This window comes from Rhinopithecus bieti, unplaced genomic scaffold (genome assembly GCF_001698545.2).
Source record: "Rhinopithecus bieti isolate Rb0 unplaced genomic scaffold, ASM169854v2 scaffold_83126, whole genome shotgun sequence".
NCBI classification, from domain to species: domain Eukaryota; kingdom Metazoa; phylum Chordata; class Mammalia; order Primates; family Cercopithecidae; genus Rhinopithecus; species Rhinopithecus bieti.
In genome coordinates, this window is record NW_016830431.1 from 265,523 (window position 1) to 288,532 (window position 23,010).

Here is a 23,010-nt window from a genome sequence, read left to right on the forward strand (position 1 = left end):
AAATTAGCTTGATCATTTAGAGCACTGCTTCTCATTCTTGAATTCCAGAATGTTTCTTGCCATGAAGTATTTCGCAGTAGTTGGAAATTTCATCCTTTAGTTCTTTGCCTTCTGGTTTTATGAAGTCTTGATATACCTATTCTTAAGTGATGGTAAATTTACGTAGTTCTTATATTTGACAGGGTATTAAAGTTAACTTGGGGGACTGAAATATAGATGGAATAAATATGTAGGGAGAAAAAAGAAAGACATAACTTTGCCATTTATACCCTTACCACTTAACTAATGGAGATTTAATTAAATTTTATACGCTTTGAAATTTATTTCAGAATGTCTTTTCAGTTGCCATGTGTCCTTTTATTGAAAGAATAGTCTTTTGAGATTCCAGTTTTATACAGGAGTTTCCAGTTACATTCCCTACCCTGAGTGGGCCTGCATTTTTTATCTCCTGTCTCTCTCACATCCTGTATCCATCATAGCTCGATAGCTTCAGGATTTAGTAGAAACCCTCACGGTAAAAGCTAGCTTTTTCATTCAGTTACCTTATGTGTTAGTTTTCTGTTGCTTGTGTTATAAAATTCTAGCAGTTTAGAACAACACCTCTTTATTATATTAATACCCTTCTGGAGGATAGAGCCTGGGCAGGCCCCCCTGGTTCGCGACTTAGAAGCCAAAGTCAGGGTATTAGCTGACCTGGATTCTCATGTGGAGACTGTGGAGGAGAGTTCATTTTCACGCTCCTACATGTTGGCAGAGTTCAGTTTGATGCAGTTACCGGTCCCCATGACTGAGGTCCCCGTTATTTTCCTGGTTGCCAGCGGGTGGTGGTTAGAGTCCACCCACATTCTTTCTTCACGGCCCCCTCCGTCTCGAAACCAGGAATGATGGGTCAAATCCTCCTTATATTTGGAATCTTTCTCACTTCCCTTTCTGCCACATCTCCCAAAGTCTTTTGCTTTTAAGGGCTCATGGTTATATTAGGTCAACCTGGATAATCTCACCATTTTAAGGCCACCTGATTAGTAACCTTAATTTCATCTGCAAAGCCTTTTAAAAATGTAATACAACAATATTCACTAGAGTAAGGCCAGGGACGGAGATCATGGAAGACGAAAGTCTGCCTACCACATCTTAGTCCAGAGTTCCTGTTTTACTTCTTTTGAAAGTCTGTGGATTCTTTGTTTTCATGGCACCTTAGCAATACATTTTAAAAGCTTGTTTTATTTTATTCAGCATTTTGGTTATTTCCATTGAAAGAGTCATTCAGGACGTTTAGTCTGCCGCAGTGCTGGAAACTAAAGCTGGGATTACATTTTTTGTTTTGTTTTGTTTCGTGACAGGGTCTCTCTCTGTTGCCTAGGCTGGAGTGCAGTGTTGTGATCATGGTCACTGCAGCCTCTACCTCCCAGGCTCAAGCAATCCTCCCACCTCAGCCTCTGGAGTAGCTGCAACTTCAGGCGTGTGCTATATACTCAGCAAATGGTTTGTTATTTTTAGTAGAGACAGAAATCTCACTAAGTTGCCCGGGCTGGTCTCAGACTCCTGGACTGAAGTTCTAACCCTCCTGCTTTGGCCTCCCAAAATGCTGGGATTACAGGTGTGAGCCGCTGCACCCGGCCATGATTACTGTTTCACTGGGGGTTCCAGAATACTAGACCTTAGCACAGTCCTTGGGTAAGAACTCCATACTGGATCCTAGTAACCGCTTAGGCTCTAAGATCAATAGATACTTCCTGTTTTTAATTAGCAAGTATTTGTGAAAAACCTACTATGTGCCAAGTTCTTTTCCAGATGTAGCTGTGAACTTAGTCAAAATTCCTGCTGTCTTGGAGCTACCATTCGAGTGGAATGTTGAATTAGAACCTAAAAAGACGAAATCACCTCGCAATGACTGAAAGCTCTCAGGCGAGCAAGACTTGTCTTTAATCTGAATAACATGTTATCAAAAAGAATCTACCTCAGTGGTCTGTCAGTTACAGCAGCTCAAAAACACTGAGTGAGCATGAGGAATCCTCTGCTAGTGAGCTGAAAAGGAAAGCTCGCTTTACCCCTTTTTTCTCCCATTCTCCTCCCCTCCCCTCATCCACCACACACATTGCTTCCCGCCTACCACTCCCCTATCCCCTACCCACATAGAGTCTGCCCTACTGGGAGATAATAAACGTATGGAGATGTAATACATAAAAAGTGTGAATGTTTTGTAGTATTTGCCAAGATGGATTATGTAAATTTGAAATTGAAACTAGCAAAAATTATGTTTTAAAAAAATTGTTAAAATAATTTTTTATGGGCTGGATGCAGTGTCTCACGTCTGTCATCCCAGCACTTTGGGAGTCTGAGGCCAGCAGATCACCTGAGGTCAGGAGTTCCAGACCAGCCTGGCCAACATGGTGAAACCCCATCTCTACTAAAAATACAAAAATTAGCCGTGTGTGGTAGCTTGCACCTGTAGTCCTAGCTACTTGTGAGGCTGAGGCAGGAGAATTGCTTGAACCCTGGAGGTGGAGGTTGCAGTGAGCCAAGATTGTACCACTGCATTCCAGTTTGGTGACAGCAAGACTCTATCTTAAAAAAAAAAAAAAAAAAAAAAAAATTACGGGTCCTACTTATAATTTGAATAGCATTTTAGTTCAGGAGACATGATAATATCAGACTAGGTTCTATAAAGTGTGTTATAACTTCTATAAGAAGCAATATAGAATTAACATTTAGATAAAACCTGGAAGTTGTTTTGTTTCATGTTATATAGACAAAGCCAGAAAAGCCACTCACATTAATTATGTGATTTTGTAAATAAAGAAAAACAGAGAAGGCAGTTTAGAGTCTGCCTTATACTGGCTGGGCACGGTGGCTCATGCCTGTAATCCCAGCACTTTGGGAGACCAAGGCAGATGCATCACCTGAGGTCAGGAGTTTGAGACCAGCCTGGCCAACATGGTGAAACCCCGTCTCTACTAAAAATACAAAAAATTGGCCGGTTTGGTGGCAGGTGCCTGTAATCCCAGCTACTTGGGAGGCTGAGGCAGGAGAGTTGCTTGAACCCAGGAGGTGGAGGTTGCAGTGAGCCCAGATTGTGCCCCTGCACTCTAGCCTGGAAAACAGAGCGAGACTCCATCTCAAAAGAAGAACAAAAAAGTCTGCCTGAAGAGAGAAAAGTCTGGTTTACTTAGCTCAAGTAAGTTCAAGATTTAAAGGAGATACATGTGTGTTACCTGCATTTTGTTTTTTATGTCTCAATATTCCACGCTTTTTTGGGGGAGGGTGCTACCGTCATTCATTCAAGCAATATCTCTTAAGCACTATAATGGTTCTGTCTCTGTTCCAAATCCCTGATATTTTAGAGTTACTTTTTAGTGGATGTAGACAAATATATGTAACAAGTATATTTCAGGTACTGCTAGGTGCTATGAAGAAAAACAAAGCAGGATAAAAGAGATGGTAGGGTGAGGGAAGAGTGAAAGTAATGTTAGATGCAGTGATAATATTTCAGTAGAAACATGAAAAAGAGCAAACATTATGGCGGTCTAGGGGGGAAACATTCTAGGTAGAGGTTCTGAGGTAGGAACATGCTTTTGGTGTATTCAAGAAACACCCAGGAGCCTGAGTGAAGCGGGACACATCTGGGGTGTGAGATGAGAGTTCTGCTGTGGTTAAGTTCTGTTTCAGGTACATGCAAGACATCCGAGTGGAATTATCAAGTAAGCAGTTAGATTTATGAGTTTGGAGTAAGGTGGCAAGAATTAGGGCTTGAACAACCAGAAAAACAAACTGAGCAGGGGTGGTCATGGGGATGGGAGAAAGAGAGTGGTGTCCCAGAGGCTAAATGAAAGCAGTGCTGTTGTTTTTGCTTTTTTTTTTTTTTTTTTTTTTGAGACGGAGTCTTGCTCTGTCGCCCGGGCTGGAGTGCAGTGGCCGGATCTCGGCTCACTGCAAGCTCTGCCTCCCGGGTTCACGCCATTCTCCTGCCTCAGCCTCCCGAGCAGCTGGAGCTACAGGCGCCCGCCATCTCGCCTGGCTAGTTTTTTGTATTTTTTAGTAGAGACGGGGTTTCACCGTGTTAGCCAGGATGGTCTCGATCTCCTGACCTCGTGATCCGCCCGTCTCGGCCTCCCAAAGTGCTGGGATGACAGGCTTGAGCCACCGCGCCCAGCCTGTTTTTGCTTTTTCAAGACACAGTCTGTGTCACCCAGGCTGGAGTGCGGTGGTGTCATCATAGCTCAAGCAGCCTTGACCTTCTGGACTCAAGAGATCCTCCCGCCTTGGCCTCCCAAAATGCTGGGATTAAAAGCATGAGCCGCTGTGCCTGGCCTTGAAAACAGTGTTTGAAGAAGTATAGAGAGGAATGAACAACATCACTTAACTGCTGATAGGTTTTTTTTCCAGGCGGAGGCTTGCTCTGCCGCCAGGCTGGAGTGCAATGGCGCAATCTTGACTCACTGCAAACTCCGCCTCCCAGGTTCAAGCCATTCCCTTGCATCAGCCTTCTGAGTAGCTGGGACTACAGGTGCACGCCACCACACCTGGCCAATTTTTTGTATTTTTTTAGTAGAGATAGGGTTTCACCATGTTAGCCAAGATGGTCTCGATCTCCTGACCTCATGATTCACCCGTCTCGCCTCCCAAAGTGCTGGAATTACAGGCGTGAGCCACTGCACCCCGCCCTGCTGATAGGTTTAATAAGAGGAGGACTAAGAAACAACTATTAGATTTGGGGTTGTCAAGATCACTGACAAACTTGTGAGGTGAAAGAAAGAACAGTTTTAGTGAAATTGTAAGGACAGGATGCGGATTGGATTGGGTACAAAATACAATAATGAGATAAAGTGGAAACGATGGGTTTGACTGGCTTTTTAAAGAAGTGTTGTAAAAAGAGGGTAAATGAATATTTGAACCTGTGATCCCAGCACTTTGGGAGGCCGAGGTGGGTGGTCTGCTTGAGCCCAGGAGTTCGAGACCAGCCTGGGTAACATGGCGAAACCCCATCTCTACCAAAAATATACAAAAATGAGCAGGGCATGGTGGTGCACTCCTGTAGTTCCAGCTTCTCAGGAAGCTGAGGTAGGATTGCTTAACTCTGGGAGGTGGAGGTCTCAGTGAGCTGAGATCACACCACTGCATTCAAGCCTGGACAACAGAGTGAGATGAGACCCTGTCTCAAAAAAAAAAAAAAAGAAAAGAAAAAAAGAAACATGTAAAAAGAAGATATGTATTAAAAGATTGAAAAGCAGCTGGGCACGGTGGCTCACGCCTGTAATCCCAGCACTTTGGGAGGCTGAGGCGAGCGGATCACCTGAGGTCAGGCGTTCAATGACTGCATTTCATTAAATTCGGCCTAGCCAACATGGTGAAACCCTGTCTCTACTAAAAATACAAAAATTAGCCGGGTATGCTGGCACATGTTTGTAATCCTAGCTACTCAGGAGGCTGAGGCGGAAGAATCACTTGAACCTGGGAGGCGGAGGTTGTGGTAAGCTGAGATCGTGCCACTGCACTCCAGCTTGGGCGACAGGACAAGACTCTGTCTCAAAACAAAACAAAACGAAGATTGATAAGCATTGTTAATGTATAGTGTTCAGGTTAGGGCACATAAACAGACTTGAGACGGTTTATTTGGTCCTTTCTGTGTTTTGGTTCAGTTCATCTACAGATGGCCAGTAAAAGCTATGGGAAATTTTAACAGTGAAATTAGCAATCTAGGGAGAAAGTTGCAGTTAATTCCTGTTACTCTAAATGTGTAATCAGGGCAGGGTGCGGTGGCCCACACCTGTAATCCCAGCACTCTGGGAGGCCCAAGTGGGTGGATCACTTGAAAACTCAGGAATTTGAGGGCAACATAGCAAAGCCCGTCTCTACAGAGACGACAGAAATAAGCCTGGGTTGGTTGACGCACACCTGTAGGCCAGCTACTCGAAAGGCTGAGGCGAGATTATCACTTGAGGCGAGGAGGTCGAATCTGCAGTGAGCCACGATCATGCCATTGCACTCTAGCTTGGGCAACAGAGTGAGACCCTGTCTCAAAAAAGAAAAAAAAAAAAAAAAAAAAGACTGGCCGCAGTGGCTCACACACCTGTAATCCAAGTACTTTAGGAGGCTGAGGTGGGAGGATGGCTTGAGGGGCAGGAGTTTGAGACCAGTCTGGGCAACATAGTAAGACCGACATTGCTACAAAAAATTTTTTAAAAAATAGCTGGGCATGATGGCTTGAGCCCAGGAGGTCAAGACTGCAGTGAGCAATGATGGCAGGATTTTGTTTTTGTTCCCCTAATAGCACACTGATTTCAGTGCCTTTAGATAAGCCTGATAGGCTAATCATCATCATAGTTTCAGAGGCCAGGTCCTAAATGGCAGACAGTCACTACTTTTGCCAGTTTTAGTTTCAGACACAAAGATGAGTTACAGAGACTTGAACAATGAAATCTGTTTCAGGAAAAGGATAAATAGTAAACTACAAGAATTAACACTGATAACAGTGAGGAAGTAGTACTTTTTTGTTGTTTTTTTAAGCATTAAAAAAGGGTTTCGTAGTTTTCTTAAAAATAAACCAGAATCTTTATTTCTGTGTTAAAATTACTTCATCAATTGAAAATAAGAGCAGGTGTGCTTTATAAATACAGTTACCAGGTTCTATAGTATTCTAGATTTCTGTTGATAAAATGGCTCTGTGTGTGAAAGGATCTCAGTTTACGTGTATCTTGTTTTAATCATGGTGGTAACGAAGATAATAGTTATTCATGTTATGAAGAAATGATACTGTTTGAATAGTGATCTCAGTTAACTATTGTTATTGGCTGACATAGTGATACCACATGAAACGTGAGTTGGAGGTGGCAGATTTTCCTCTGGTTTCACTTAATGACTTGGGCGTAGGTTTACAAAATGCAGCTACTCCTTCAATGCTGACTAGGCAGTTTGCTGCTGATTAATAGAAAGCTACATTTACAATAAAAATTTCATTTGTTTTTTATACATCTGTTTGTCTTTTTATTGAAGAGTTTTTTTCTGTTTTCTTTTTTGGATCAGGGTTCCAGTTGAGCCATCTTCTCTCTTGTCACTATCAGCAAGTCACAATCAGGTAATTTTTAGTAGTTATGTTTATTTAGTTTTGCTTTTTAAACTAAGATGATTTTTTTCTTTTCTAATACTTAAATTGCCATTAATTGCCAGATATATTTAAGTGTTACTAGCTGTCTCAATTAATATAACATATGTACGTGATACTTGCTAACAGTGTTTTGGACACTAGATAGAAAATCTTTACCTTCGTGATAGCTTTCTAGTATTAGGTTGGTGCAAAAGTAATTGCAGTTTCTCCCATCACTTTCAATGGCAGAAACCGCAATTACTTTTGCACCAACCTAATGTATATAAGAACGGTGCAAAGATGGGAAAAGATTGGCGATAAACACATGTAAAGAAATGCTAGGTGACTTCAAAGCAAGAGTTGCATGGGTCGACAGTAGTTCCCTGAATTGATAGGGAATGTTGGTAAAGTGATCCTTGTTTTTACTTTGATATGCACAATAACGCTTTGGTTCCAGCTGTCACATACAGACCTGGAACTTCATCGGAGAAGGGAGCAGTTAGTAGAGCGCACTCGGAGAGAGGCTCAGCTCGCTGCCCTGCAGTATGAAGAGGAGAAAATAAGGACCAAGCAGATCCAGAGAGATGCTGTCCTGGACTTTGTCAAAGTGAGTCCTTTGAATGACACTGTTCAAGCTGCTGAGAGGTGAAGTGCCTATTTGTTTGGCCAAGCCTGTTGCTTTTTTTTGGTCAATTAAAATGTCAACCATTTTTCTCTCTATAAGGAATCTTGACTAAATAGAGTGTCTCTTTTACTTGTGTCTATCTGCATAAGGACCATGGAAGTGATTATCTTATTAACAGTAATCTCTTCCTCTTATTTAGCAGTCCATCATTGGACATGTCACTTTACTATCCAGCAGCCGTTTCCTCGATTTCTGGTGTCATGGTAAAGATCAGTCACATGAAACTGATAGTGCTTTAGCAAATAACAAGTTAAGGCCCTCCAAATGTGAACTGTTCCTCAGACCTCTCTCCGGCTTCCCTGCTTTAGCAAATGACAGAAGTTTGCTAGCCTCACAGGCGTAACCCTTTACAGGAACTTTGGTCTGTTCCTCTCTGTTCCCCACACACATTCAGTTAACAACCTTGTTAACATTTCTTGACATTTTGCAGCCTCTATAGTAGCGCCTGAAACAACGACATCTTATTTTACCTGGATTACTTATCTTTTTGTTCTGAAATCATTTTTTTCTTCATAATTAAATAAATATTTATAATTTTGTTGACTTAATATCTGTCTCTCATGTATCTGTAAACTCCATGAAGATAAGAACCATGTCTGTTTTACTTACTACTGTATCCCTAGACCTTAGCAGGTTTCAGCTCATAGTAATCGTCAATAACTATTTGTTGAATGATTAAATGAATTATTCTTGTCCTCTAAAGCCTTTCCTGTATTTCATACTTTAGAGACCGTCTTCTTTAAGTACCATGCATATGTCTGTTTTACCTGATAAATTATTTTTTTCTGAATGTATCAGACCCTTGGTGATGATGTTTAACTCTTTCTTACCTGATTCCTCTTCATCCAACAAGTTCCCTTGTCTATTATTTTCTATCAAGATGTAGGCAAATCTGGCCAGGTATGGTGGCTCACGCCTGTAGTCCCAGCACTTGGGAGACCAAGGTGGGCGGATCACCTGAGGTCAGGAGTTTGAGACCAGCCTGGCCAACATGGCAAAATCCTGTCTCAAGTGAAATAAAAAAATTTAGCTGGGTGTGGTGGTGCATGCCTGTAATCCCAGCTAACCAGGAGGCCAAAGTGGGAGAATTGTCTGAGGCCAGGAGGCGGAGGTTGCAGTGAGGTGAGCTGAGATCACCACCACTGCGCTCTATCCAGCCTGGTCGGCAGAGTGAGACTCCATCTCAAAAAAAAAAAAACTAGGTAAATCTTTTGACCAATAGCAAAAATACTAAAATTAATATTCCTACAACCAGAAGTTCACAAAGGAACCTCTCTTAATCCTTCCCTCAGAACCTTCCATCTGCCCTGAGATATTTCTTTTCATGCCTTTTCACCCCTTGTAAGAACGTTAATGTGCTGATGGCCATGTTCTCCTGGCCTCCTTTATCTCTGTCATTGTCTTTTTGTGCAAGTCATCTAATACCCAGATACTGTTTCTCCTAATTTGTCCAACCATTTCTCTTTCCCTTAAATCCCTACTTGATTTGTTACTACATAAAAACTTTTTAATATAGTTCTTTTGAAACTAATGAAAATACTTCATTGGTTTATTCTTCACAGGTCATTTGGAGGTGTTCAGGTTTCATAGATGAGGAAGCTGCAGGTGTAGGAAAATTAAGCAATGTAGTCATTTATAGTAAATTCCTTTTCATAATCAGGAGGCAAACCTAGACTTCTGAAAGCCTAACTTTGTTCGTCCATTGGACTTGAAAGACCTTTATGGAATGCTGGTTGTACAAGGAATATAAAGATGCATAAAATACAAGCCTTGCCCCCCAGGCACAGCTTAGACCTTATCACAGAAATAAACAGAAAATCAGACAGCTTGTAATAAAAGTGCTTGTATTATATTCAAGACAATAGAAGACTTAGAGAACAAGTATCATCAGAATTGACCTCAAAAAGAAATGATACGGGACCCTGAAGAATGAGTATGTAGGATATAGCCAGGAAGAATAGACTGGATGATGGTGTAAAGGGGGTTCGATCTAGGCTGAGGAAATCTAAACGGGACGGGAACTAGGGATGACCTTGTATGATTTGTAGATTTAAAATAACGGTACTTGTAGGAAATACCAGCTGGCCTAGAGAGTTTGTATTGAAGACTGACGGGAAAAATGAATTATGGAGATGATGATAATACTTAAAACTTAATGCTTATTATGTACCAGGCACTATTTTAAGTACATTATATATATTTACTCATTTAATTCTCCAGCAATCTCTTTAGGTACCATTTTTTTCTTTTTATGAACACGGAAACACGCTCAGAGAGAATAGCAGTTTACTAAGATTAAATACTCAGTAAGTGGCAGGATTAAAATCCTATTATTAGAACAAGGCAGGTTGGCCCCAAAGCCTATTTTGTGAGCATAGTCCATGCCACCTCTCGGTAATAATGGTTAACACTGAATCCTAAATGCTGTTCTATGTGCTTTGCATAAATTAACTCATTCAGTTTGCCTTCTATAGAAGTCACACAGCTAGTAAGAGATAGTCAACTTGTAGAGAGTCTTGATTAAATGTCAGATTAGTGTTGGATCTTGATCTGTTAAGTAAAAGAGAATGCTGAGTTTCAAAGCAGGAAAAAAAATGACGAGAGAGACTTCTGAAAAATGAATGTGCTCGTGTTAGAATCGGTTAGGAAGAAAGAGACTAGAAAGAGGAAAATAAGAGAGAAATAGCAATAGTTAGACTAGGGTTTATGCCTAGTTAGACTAGGCATAAAAACCAGATGGCTTCTAAGGGTCCTAAGGGTCGGCAGTATTGCACAGAGACAAGAGCCTAAGTTCAGAAATTTCTGAATTTGTATCCAGCTTTGCCACTTGCTGTGTGCTTGACTTTTAGAAAGTTACTGAGCCATTTTATGCCTTAGCTTCCTCCTGTGTGTGATATTTAACTATGAAATATTAACTATTTCAGAATTATTATGGATATACTTAATGCTTAATACTAGTATGGTAGATGCTATATCCCCTATTACTATAATAAAATAGATTTGCTGAATTACCTGTAAGAGAGATGATGAATAAATCACTGAAGAGGGTGAAAGAAAAGAAGCTCCCAAAGCAAGGTTTGGAGGCAAAAAGAATGGTTTCAAATGAGGGTCTCGCATTGTGGAAAGAACGCAGGCTCTGCAGTTGGAAGACAGGCGCAAACCTCAGTTATGCTACTTATGAACTTGGAGACCTTGCATGTGCCGCATAGCCTCTCTTCTCGATTTTCTCATCTCTACATGAATATGATGGTGATATTTTATCTCACACAGTAGAAGAATCACTGAAATACCGTGTGCACAGTGACATACGGTGGAGCACGTTGTAAAGCGGGGGCCACAGCAATGCTATCATGTTATTATTAGATGATTGGATATCACACGTTGGAGAAAATGCCAGTTAGTATGGGACATTGTGAATTTGTTTTTGAATATGTCGGGTATGAGGTGGAGTGGGGTTTCCAAGTAAAGAGTTTCCACAGGCCGTTGAAAACACAAGCCTGAGATTTGCTTCTAGCTAAAGTTATTACCATTCGAGTGATACTGGAGCCATTAGAGGGAGAGAATAAGTTCACTGAGAGAAGGTCAGTATTCTGATTGTAAAAGTGTTTCTGTAGGTATGTGTATAGTTTTAAAAATTTCTAACTAAACATGTTCTAACTAGTAAATCTAGAAAAATGCTATATACAAGAGGTAAAAAAATTAATGTGAGTGGTTATTTTAGTAAATAGAATTTATTATTTTCCGTGTTCCAGACTCTAACCAGCTTTCTTTTTTGGGGGGCTTTGGGGTTATATAGCAAAAAGCATCACAAAGTCCACAAAACAGCAACCCCTCCTAGATGGTGAGGTAAGTTGATGTAATCACCTTTTCTTTGAAATTGATTATTTTTGCAATGCAAATGAAATGTTTACATGTAATTATCATCTTTTCAGTGCTTTTTTGAATATTGCCACTTTTCTTTTTCCCCCTCACAAAATTCTCCTTATGAGGGAGATGATACAAGCCAAGGAGTTTATTAGGATCTATAGATCAAGGCTTTTTTCAGCTATACACATCCATCTAGCGATTATACTTCCCTCCCTGACCCCCACAGAGGCACCATTCCCCTCCTCCGTTTTGGAAGTGTGGTGTGTAGAGTCCTAGGAGCTTTACCTGGTACAGGTAAATGGAGCGGCTACTAAACAAAAAAAGACTCCTAGGTAGTATTTCAGATTCAGTGTTATCAATGATAACACTTATTTTATAATATCAAATAGTACATTTTTGTTACAGATTAACAGAAAATAAATCACTTAACCTTTGAAAATCTACACACCTATTTTGATCTGTTAAAATGAAGCTTTTACCAAATGTTTTTATTGTAGTTGGCTTTCTCATTAACCATTTCCCCTTTAAAAGCCTTCCAGTTTTTTCTTTCTTTTTTTTTTTTTTTTGTTCCTTTCTTTTTCTTTTTTTTGAGACAGAGTCCCACGCTGTCACCCAGGCTGGAGTGCAGTGGTGCGATATTGGCTCACTGCAACCTCCACCTCCCGGGTTCAAGTGATTCTCCTGCCTCAGCCTCCGAGTAGCTGAGATTACAGGCGCCCACCACCATGCCTGGCTAATTTTTGTATTTTCAGTAGAGACGGGGTTTCACCGTGTTGGTCAGGCTGGTCTCGAACTCCTGACCTTGTAATCTGCCCGCCTTGGCCTCCCAAAGTGCTGGAATTTCAGGCGTGAGCCACTGCGCCTGACCCAGTTTTTTCAATTTATGATCATTACCTCCTTGAAAAATGCATAAAAGTGTTTCATGTGAATTTTGACTTTGCTTTTCATAAAATAAGTTATTTGAAAACCTAACACCTGGGGCTTTACAAGCAAGCAGCGATTTTCAGTGTTTTTAAAAGCACAAGAGTTTCTGGTAAGGAAATGCTTATGTTGGGAAATGCTTTCAGTTGTCCATGTGTAGAGTTTTTTAAATGCACAAGTGTTTCTGGTAAGGGAAAGTGTATTGTTTGAAATGTTTTCAGTTGTCCGTTATAGAGGTTTTTTTAAAAATTTTATCAGACATAGAACTACTTCTAGTTTTTTTTTTATGTTAGAACATTATATATTTGTATAATACCTGAAAGATTGACTCAGGCCTGTTCACTTGTGTTTTCTTCACCTGGTAATAATTCTAACACATTTTGACAACCAAAGTTTGATAAATTTAATATGTTTTCTTTTTTACTCAATATTTCCTTCTTGATGATTGTTTTCAAGTAATTCATTCTCGAGAAAACTAAAGCTCCACAGGAAAATAACATAAACAGTTCTAAAAATTGTAATCGTACTTTTCATTTTGCTTGAGAAAGAAAATGAAGAGATACTTAGACTAGAAATTATGACCCCTGGGCTACTGGTCTGTCACTGGCTCACTAAATGACTGCAGGTTCTTTATGTTATTGTTAATCTCTCTCCAGCTTTCTGCTCCCTCCTTGCTTTGGAAGGTTTTAGGCAGTAAGATCATATTCGAAGTTGTTTAAACTCTGGGAGAAAATCAGTGCTCAGAACCAGCTTACTGACTATTATAGTGCACGAATTCCAGATGATTGTGAATGTGGTCCTCTATGTCAACATCTTCAAAAGTGTGTCTTAATATGTCTCTTTCCTTGTGTGTGTATTCGTGAAATACGTCATATGTGTGCGTAGTTTGTTTTTGACGTTGCTTCATTTTTCTCACCTCTCCAGTGCCCCTTCCCATCCAGAAGGTCTCAGCACACTGATGATAGTGCCTTGTTAGTGGTAAGAGTTTCGCACAAAATGGAGTTTTATGTTTCTGTGTTTAGAGATTAAAGGATAGCTCTTGTACTTTTTATTCAGAAACTGTATCTAAATACCATAAAACATGATGAGCATCATTACTAAATGCTTTATAAAGAACTAAACCCTTTTCCCACATGACTATTTGTGATTGACCCAGTGTTTTAGAGTCAGAGTCCTGCGACTCATGTCTTCGTCAGTGCCACCAAGAGTCAGCATTTGCGTTGAGAACCATGTTGGCTTTGTGCGTGTGCTGGGGACAGAGGCATCATGTAATAGTCACGTTTTCAATGTGTCTAATTCCAGGAGCACTTACTTTATTAATCATTAATTTGGCTCATGGGTCACCTGTATGTTAAGGTGGCCCATGACACTGATTGCACAACTGTGTATTTGACATCCTATTTTATTACGTATTTTCAGCTACCGAAAGTCCTTCGCTTTGGTTTTAAATACTTACATCTCAAGATTATTCCTTCATGTTCACTTTTTAAACTCAAGGAAACATTAACTACTGATCATGTTTAACACTGGTTTACTTTTACTGCCTGTTTCATCAGCTGAAAATGAGTATAAGATGGAAAGTTTATTTAAAGCCTTACTTTTATTAGCCTTGTGAGCGAATTCTAACCGTTTGTAGAATTTCTTTCCCCATCATGTTTTATGTTACTTTTTTCATAGTAGTGCGATTCAGAAGTCTAGTTGATCTATAGCAGTTCTGTCTCGTGCCAGTAACTGCTGCCAGGGTGCATACTACTGCATGAGCTGCATGCTTCAGCATGACATTCCTGTTACACAAACTTCCATAGTCTGTTCACATTTCTGTGTATTCTGCAATCTTCACTTCCTTTGAGATGGATAAAACACCTTTTAACTGGGCAGTCTTATAGGTGAATACAGTCATCAGACTCTAGAGTTTTAGTGTAAGTGAATTGGCCTCAGAAGCGAATAACAAGTTAAAAATTAGACAAATATTGAGAGCCTCTGATGATCCAAACACTTACCATAATTATCTCATTTGTTTCTCACGGCAACCTTAAGAGTGAAAGTTAAATTTAGCACGTTTTACAGATAATTTCTGAGGCCCGGAATGTGGCTTGTCCAAGGTTGCGTAGATAGTAAGTGCAAGGCTGGGAATCCACATCTGTCTGGCTGATGGGAGGACCTGCATTCCACACCGTGCTGTAGCTGGAAACCGTTGAAGAAGCTGAAGAGCCAGTAACACATGTAATGCGTGGTGTAAGTCTGAGTGCCAAGACTTTTTTGTGACAGAAATAGTGGAATTTAGAAAGACAACAACAGCAAAATCCCCTTAGTGTGTAACTTGAAGTGCCCTCCAGCCATTGTCAAAACACATTCCCTTATGTTTCAGCTACCAGTATTCATATCGGATCCTCTAAATTAGATGGCCTTGAAAAGCAAGGAATTTCTTCTAAGTTTCATGACCTTTAAAAGCACATCTCACATTTCTTTGTATGCCAAATAATGTCCAACCAACACTGTGCAAAAAGAGTCATATTTTAAATAAAACCTCATATTATCAAAACTATGCTTCAGAAGGCTTCCTATTGCTTAGAGTGGAGTCTAAATGTGGCCTCGAACCTCCTTCGTGCTCTGTCTACTGCCTCCATCTCCAGTCTCCTCTCTGGGCTCTTGCTATACCAGCATTTTTTCCAACTCTTCAAATATCATAAGCCCTTTCCCATCTCAGACCTTTGCAAATGCTGTTTCTTTTACATAGAATGCCTTTTCCTTCCTGCATATACCCCTTGATTAATTCCTGCTCATCTCTCAGGTATTTGTTTGAGTGTCCCATCTTTCACATGGCTTTTCTGCAGCCCACTGCCCTTACGTCAGCCCACAGCTGGACAGTTAAATAAACTGACAGGAGCTCCAGTACATTTGATGAAAAGGAGGCCCAGGAAGTATACGTGGTGTGTTACTGTTGTCACAGCAGTTTTTTTTTTAATCATGGTACTTTTATTTGGGTGTTGATTATTTTTTATTTTATTTTATTTTAATTTAATTTTACTTTATTTTAAATTTTATTTATTTATTTAATTATGTTGTGACAGAGTCTCTCTCTGTTGCCCAGGCTGGCGTGCAGTGGCATGAACGTGGCTCCTTGAAGCATCAGCCTCCTGAGTAGCTGGGACTACAGGTGCTCGTGTCACACGGGGCTAATTTTTTAATTTTTTGTAGAGTCAGGGTCTCACTGTGTTGCTCAGGCTGGTCTCTAACTCCAGGGCTCAAGCAGTCCTCCTGCCCCAGCCTCCCAAAGTGCTGAGATTACAGGCATGAGCCACCGTGCCCAGCTTGTTTATTCTTTTATTATCTCTTTTCTATTGGACTACTAGACTATAAGCTTCATGAGCACAAGGATATTTTATTTTGTCTTAATATACTTAATTTACTCCATCCCTACCACCGTTCCTGGGATATATTAGGTGGTCAGTAAATATTTCCTGAATGAACACATAAATTCTGTGCATCTACTGGTTATTAAATTGTTTCATGATGAAAAGGTCTGATGAATGATATCGTAAGGTAAATGCTGAATTTGATCTAAAGACCTTGAAACATACGATTTGAAATAAAGATTTACAACAGCTAATATCAGTTACACTGACATTCTCTTCGGGCTACCCCTCAAGCTCCTGTTGCTTTCGTCTGTATCAGGTCTCATGAGGCTTATTTTACCTCTTCTTCATCCACTCATAGTTTTCCTTTTTATATTTGACATTGGCAGTCATTCCAGTACCTCTGATTAAAAAGTAGGCCCAGGCAATCTAAACCCCAGAAGCATACACAGTGTGTTACCATTGTCACAGTTGTGTTCTGTGGTATATTTTTATCTTCATTATTTGCTGCCTTAAGATAGATTTTGTGATACATGTAATACATTGTATGTTACATGCTTCTTTTGTCAAATAAAAATATGTTAATTCTCATTAAAAATACAGTCATATTTATTTTATTGACCATATACATACCTTTTCCATTTGTTTTCTTGTTCATTTATCTCATGGTTTAGAAATTTGTTGTCCTAGTTTAAATTTTAAAATTACTTAGAAAGACTTCACTATTTTTAAGCTCTTGGCATTTTGTTGTTTTAATAGGTAAAACCTTACCCAGTGCCCTTTGTGACAGTATTGTCTTCTCTGGTTTCCACTCTCCGTGTGCAAAGGAGAAAAATTGTCATGTTTTGAGCATCTCTTACCTGTAATCAAAATTCTATATAATAAATACTTTAAAATTTTTTCTTTTTAATTGACAATATTTATATATATACAATCTAACTATATCTCCAGTACATCTAACCAACTGTATGTTGGTTGGTGAAAGATAAAGGATTTGAAGAAAAGGGAAATTCCACCTTCCCCTCTTACAGTCAGTGGGAGTTTCACAGAGGCAGAGATGAAATGCCGGTTCCTCCTTCAGGTTGATGCAGAATCCTCACATCCTCATTATAATATATCTAATTTGGATTAATGTTGAAAAAATATTGTTTTTATCCATACCAGTTCTGCTTGGTTAAAATCCCCCATCATAGGAACAGGACTCATTTGTTTCAAGGCTAGTATGCTAAAATTGTTGATGTTCTGTTTTATTTCTGCATAAAATCATTTTTAATAAATCATGCCTCCCATTTCTTGATTAATGTGGCATGAGGTATTGAGACTATCCTGAATTACACAAGTGGGAAAACTGTGTTGATGGGTTGTTGTCCCCCAAGTATTCTCTTTCTGGCCTGTCAATAGCTTAGTAAACCATTGGAAAGATTGTCAGTGACCTTTCCTTTTCTCATTTCACGAGTCAGATCTGCCTGCCTGACAGTTGCTAATATCAGTGCTGCCTTCTGTTTCTTCTCTTTCTCATTTGAAATGCAGTCGCTGTCAGGTTTGAATCAAGTGGGCTGTGCTGCTCCCCTGCCTCATTCTTCTGCCTTCACGCCTCTTAAGGTATCTCTTGTTATTGTAATTCACCAGGAAGTTTGGGGAGGGGGTAAATAAAAGGCCTTGAATTTTTCAGTGAATTGATCTAACAATCTGAAATATAGGATCATATAAATATACCTGTTCATGAAACTGTTTGAGTTTAACGTTGATTTCCCTTGAAACTGTTTGAAAGTTTTATGATGCTGGAGACAGTCACAGAGTTCATATTAATTCTTTGTATTCAGATTCTGTTTGATGTGTCATTCTGATTTTTTTATCAAAGGTTTTTTTGTTGTGAGTTATTATTTCACTTTGGTTAGCATATAATATAATATCGAATTAACTCTGTCGTCTAATGTGCATGCAAAATAATTTGAGTCCAAAAACACTATCACTACCAAAACCCTCTACCATAGGAGTTAACCAATTATGGCCCCTAGGCCACTCATTTTTTTTAAATAAAGCTTTATTTTTATATAACCAATCCCTTTTGTTTATGCATTGCCTATGGCTGCTTGCACAGTAAACAGCTGAGGTGGAATAATTGTGACCAAGATCATATACCTACAAGCCTAAAATATGTAGAGTCCGGCCCTATAAGAAAAAATCGCAACCCCCTGCTTTTTTCAACAGTAATGTCATAAGAGATGATACATTCCACCTTCTGGAAAATTTAAACTCTAAAATTAAGAACCTGTAGTAGTTGATTTTTTGAAGGCCTCTAGGAGTGGCAATTCCTTATTTGTTATCATCGGATATGCACAGAATGATGGACACTTCTCCCTGTCAAGAAGCCCTTTGTCTAACCTACAGCTGTCCTGCTATGGTTTATACTTTGTTTCTTTCCAGAGTGGAGACTTTCTAGTTATTTAGCATTTTTTAGTGTAAGAACCCCCCCTTTTTTTTACACAAAATACAATTTTTTTAATGTAAGAATTTAGAAACAATTACGATGCCACCCTTAGCTTCTTCCTAAATAAACTCGGATCGTTTTACATGCCTTTCCCAGCCTGTTAATCTTTAATGAGTTTTCACAAGTTCTCTGCCCTCCATTCTGGCTTCATGGTCCACAACTAGAAATACATCCCTCATTAGAGCTTGCTCATTTAGGGTGATTTTTAAATTTTTGGTCTTCATTTTGCCCAGTATCCACTGTAATTCTCAAATGTTTGAATTATACCTCTTTTATGTGTTGAGACAGGGTCTTGCTGTGTCTCCCAGGCTGGATCCTCCCACCCTAGCCTCCTGAGTAGCTGGGAATACAGATGTGCACCACCATGCCGGGCTCATGTTTTAAGTTTTTGTAGAGACAAGGTCTCACTGTATTGCCCAAGCTGGTCTCAACTCCTGGGCTGAAGAGGTCATCCTGCCTCAGCCTCCTGAAGTACTAGGTGTCAGCCACGGCACCCAGCCTCCTCCCGCTTCTCCGTGACGGTTCTTTTCCTCATGTTGTATTCTTCATTTTTTCCTGAATATTTAATTTTGGTGTTTGAATATTTTTACTTGTCTAATGTACCAGAATACTTTCAAATTGTTGCAATGAGCCAGGCACACTGGCTCACACCTGTAATCCCAGAGTTGGGAGCCTGAGAGGGGGGATTACAATTGTGCCAGGAATTCAAGGCTGCAGTAGCTGCGATCACACCACTGCACCCCAGCCTGGGACAGTGCAAGACCGTGTCTCTAAAAACATTAAAACCGAATTCTTGTATCATGCCCTTTTTTTTTTTTTTTAGTTTTAATTTTATGGGTACATAGCAAGTGTGTATATTTATGGGGTTCATGAGGTATTTTGATACAGGTATACAATGCGTAATAATTACATCAGGTAAACGGGCTGTCCATCACCTCAAGCATTTATCCTTTGTGTTACAAACAATCCAATTATACTCCTTTGGTTATTTTTAAATGTACAATTAAATTATTGACTATGATGACCATTTTGTACTATCAAATGCTGGATCTTGTTTTTCTTATTTTTTATTTTTTGAGACGGAGTCTCGCTCTGTCGCCTGGGCTGGAGTGCCGTGGCCGGATCTCAGCTCACTGCAAGCTCCGCCTCCCGGGTTCACGCCATTCTCCTGCCTCAGCCTCCCGAGTAGCTGGGACTACAGGCGCCCACCACCTCGCCCCGCTAGTTTTTTGTATTTTTTTTAGTAGAGACGGGGTTTCACCATGCTAGCCAGGATGGTCTCGATCTCCTGACCTCGTGATCCGCCCGTCTCGGCCTCCCAAAGTGCTGGGATTACAGGCTTGAGCCACCGCGCCCGGCCGTTCTTTTTATTTTTTTGGACCCATTAACTATCCCCATTTCCTCCTGCCACCCTCCCGCTACAACGCTCAGTTTAGTCTGCATCGTGTTTTTTTAAATGCTGACCCCAACTTTTTTTTTTTTTTTTTTTTGAGACGGAGTTTTGCTCTTGTTGCCCTGGTCAGAGTGCAATGGCACAATCTCGGCTCACTACAACCTCTGCCTCCTGGGTTTAAAGCGATTGTCTTGCCTCGACCTCCCGAGTAGCTGGGATTATAGGCGCCCGCCACCAAGTCTGGCTAATAACCTCAACTTTATAACAACTGTAAATCTAACAAACCTTCTCTGATTATTACTGAACATACGCTACATACCTGGATGCCTCCTGAAAAAACCTTGTAATTCTCTTCCATGTTAATCCTTTGCTAGCCTTTCTCAACTGGGATCGTTATTGGAACAACACAGAAAATTATTTCAGAAACTTTTTTTCAAAATTATCTCAAGGAGGGTACATAACTAGCACCATTCTAGTTGTACAGGAGAGAAGTTAATTTGTTGTACTCCGTGAGTACCTTCAGGCATGTGGCTTCTTCAGAGTCAACACTGAGAAGTGTTTTGACTGTGCCAAAAGCCGTGTGATCCAGACAGACCACATTGTCTTGTTCTACGGTGACTGTCATGTGAGATTAAATAGAAAACTTTATTAGACTTTAGATAAGTCTTTTTTTCTATCAGACCTGCTGTATTGTCAAATGATTATTTTAAAAGATTTATTATTTTTTAGTTTCTGTATTACTTTCACAGCAGTTATACACTATACTTATGAATTTATTTCATAAGTAAAAGTTGAGTTTGTATCAGTTTCTGGGGTTTTTTTCTTTCCATTGCCTAAATTCTCTAGTGAGAGATTATTTCTTAACCTTTTTTTTGCTCTCCAGTTTTCTAGGAGTTCCCAAATGTAGTTAATGACCTCACAGTGATTTATGCTAATTATTTTGGTATCCTAGAATGCAAGTCACTTAGATTTACAGCTTTAATAAAAACACATTTCAGAAGCCATTTTTACAGGTCTCCTCTATTCTGGCTTTGTTTTCATCATATCCAGTTGTGTATTATCTGTTGCTGTGTTTTTTTTTTTTTTTCCTTTGAGATGGAGTCTTGCTCTGTCACTCAGGCTGGAGTGCAGTGGTGAGATCTTGGCTCACTGCAGCCTCCGCCTCCCAGTTTCACGTGATTCTCTCGCCTCAGCCTCCTGAGTGACTGGGATTACAGGCACACGCCACCACGCCTGGCTAATTTTTGTATTTTTAGTAGAGATGGGGTTTTACCGTGTTGGCCAAGCTGGTTTCAAACTCCTGACCTCAGGCAATCCACCCACCTCTGCCTCCCAAAGTGCTGGGATTACAGGTGTGAGTCACTGCACCTGGCCTGTTGCAGTTTCAAACCGAAGGGAGAGAATGTTCGCTGCCCTTCAGTGTTGTTCGTTGTTTGTTTCAGCTCTTCTTTCTCATCTTATAAAGTCGCCTATTAACTTTCTCCTTTTATTCCTTAATACGTTTAAATTTCCAGTCTGTGTCCTATAAGTAAGTGTTTTTTAAATTTTTGAAAATATTTTTTCCTCCATGTTTATTGTTCCTTGAACATGTCTTTGTTTAACCAACTTTCTACTTATTCACAGCCCTTGAAAATAAAACATAGTCTTTTACTTCCTTATAAAGATATCTGGCTTTTGCCTCATTTACCTGTTCATTCCTTTTATCGATTTCTGTTACTCTTGTTTGAATTAAATTTCTTATTTAAATTTCCATTTTTTCTCAACACCTAGAACTTAGTTTACTTGCATCTATAAACCCGATGAATGTGTCTTTTTCACTTAAGATGTGAACACACTGCCTTACTCACGAGCACAGCTCACCCAGAACTTAGTTTACTTGCATCTATAACCCTGACAAACATGGCTTTTTCACTTAAGATGTGAACACACTGCCTTACGAGTGCAGCTCACAGTTTAAATCTTAGTTCTCAACCTGTGATATCAAAGTAAGGAATTGTTACCAGAAAATTGTCTCCAGGTGAGTCTTAAGAATTTTCTCAATAGATGGCCTTGGTTTTTTTATTTATTTATTTTTAGCAGTTAAAATTATTTGTCGTCATTAATGTATCTGACCCAACTCTAAGTAGCGATGTAAGAGTTCTGAAAATATTGAAACCAATGGTGGGGAAAGCATGGGAGCAGATGTGTATGTTTGTGTTAGTTTTAGGGTCATTATATCCAGAAATGTGCCTAGTTGTATCATAAAGTTATAATATATTTAGATTATATTTCAAGGCAATTAGATATCAAGGCCTAAAAAACTGTTAATGTTATTCTAGCTTTTTATTTATTTGTTTGTTTGTTTGTTTTGAGACAGAGTTTTGCTCTGTTGCCCAGGCTGGAATGCAGTGGCGCCATCTCGGCTCACTGCAACCTCCGCCTCCGTGTTCAAGTGATTCTCCTCCCAAGTAGCTGGGACTACAGGTGCCCGCCACCATGCCTAGCTAATTTTTTTATTTTTAGTAGAAACGGGGTTTCACCATGTTGGCCAGGACGGTCTTGATCTCTTGACCACGTGATCTGCCCACCTCAGCTCCCAAAATATTGGGATTACAGGCGTGACCCGTCGCGCCCTCTAGCTTTTCTTAATTGTACTCCCCTGCCAAGTCTTCCACATCTTTAACCCGGTCAACCAACATTTCTTTGTAAATGAGCTTAACTACATTTCCCTTTCTTTAGGTAAGCTTTGTAACTGTTTAGCTAGTTCTTCCTTCTTTTTACAGTTCTTTCGGTCAATGAATTGAAAATGTCTTGGACTCAAATACTAGTGTAGAAAATATATCTATCATCTCTTAAACATCTTCTTTCCTAACTGAAATTAGGAAACTATATTACTTTTTAAAAATACTATATTTTATTCTCCAGAGAAAAAAGTACTTTAGAAACTATTATGGAGAAATACTATTAGAAAATAAAACGTTGCTTTTTCTTTCTCATATATTTCCCAGTAACATTTTCTGTCTTAGGATGATCATTTTTCATAGTCTTAGGAAGAGCTTGTTAAATAATGGACTGTCTTTATATAAACACGACTAGACCGGACGTGGTGGCTCATGCCTGTAATCCCAGCACTTCGGGAGGCCGAGGCAGGTGGATCACCTGAGATCGGGAGTTTGAGACCAGCCTGATCAACATGGAGAAACCCTGTCTCTACTAAAAATACAAAATTAGCCGGGC

General features: G+C 39.8%; 1 protein-coding gene across 1 annotated transcript in view; it reads left to right on the top strand.

Annotated features, from left to right (window-relative positions):
* Positions 1-23,010, top strand: part of LRCH3 (leucine rich repeats and calponin homology domain containing 3) — a 67,962-nt gene that overhangs the window by 25,582 nt on the left and 19,370 nt on the right. The window contains 6 exon segments of the mRNA XM_017865484.1: positions 7,021-7,072; positions 7,539-7,688; positions 11,563-11,581; positions 11,584-11,612; positions 13,479-13,532; positions 17,441-17,512. Of these exon segments, the coding sequence (XP_017720973.1) occupies positions 7,021-7,072; positions 7,539-7,688; positions 11,563-11,581; positions 11,584-11,612; positions 13,479-13,532; positions 17,441-17,512 (376 nt within the window).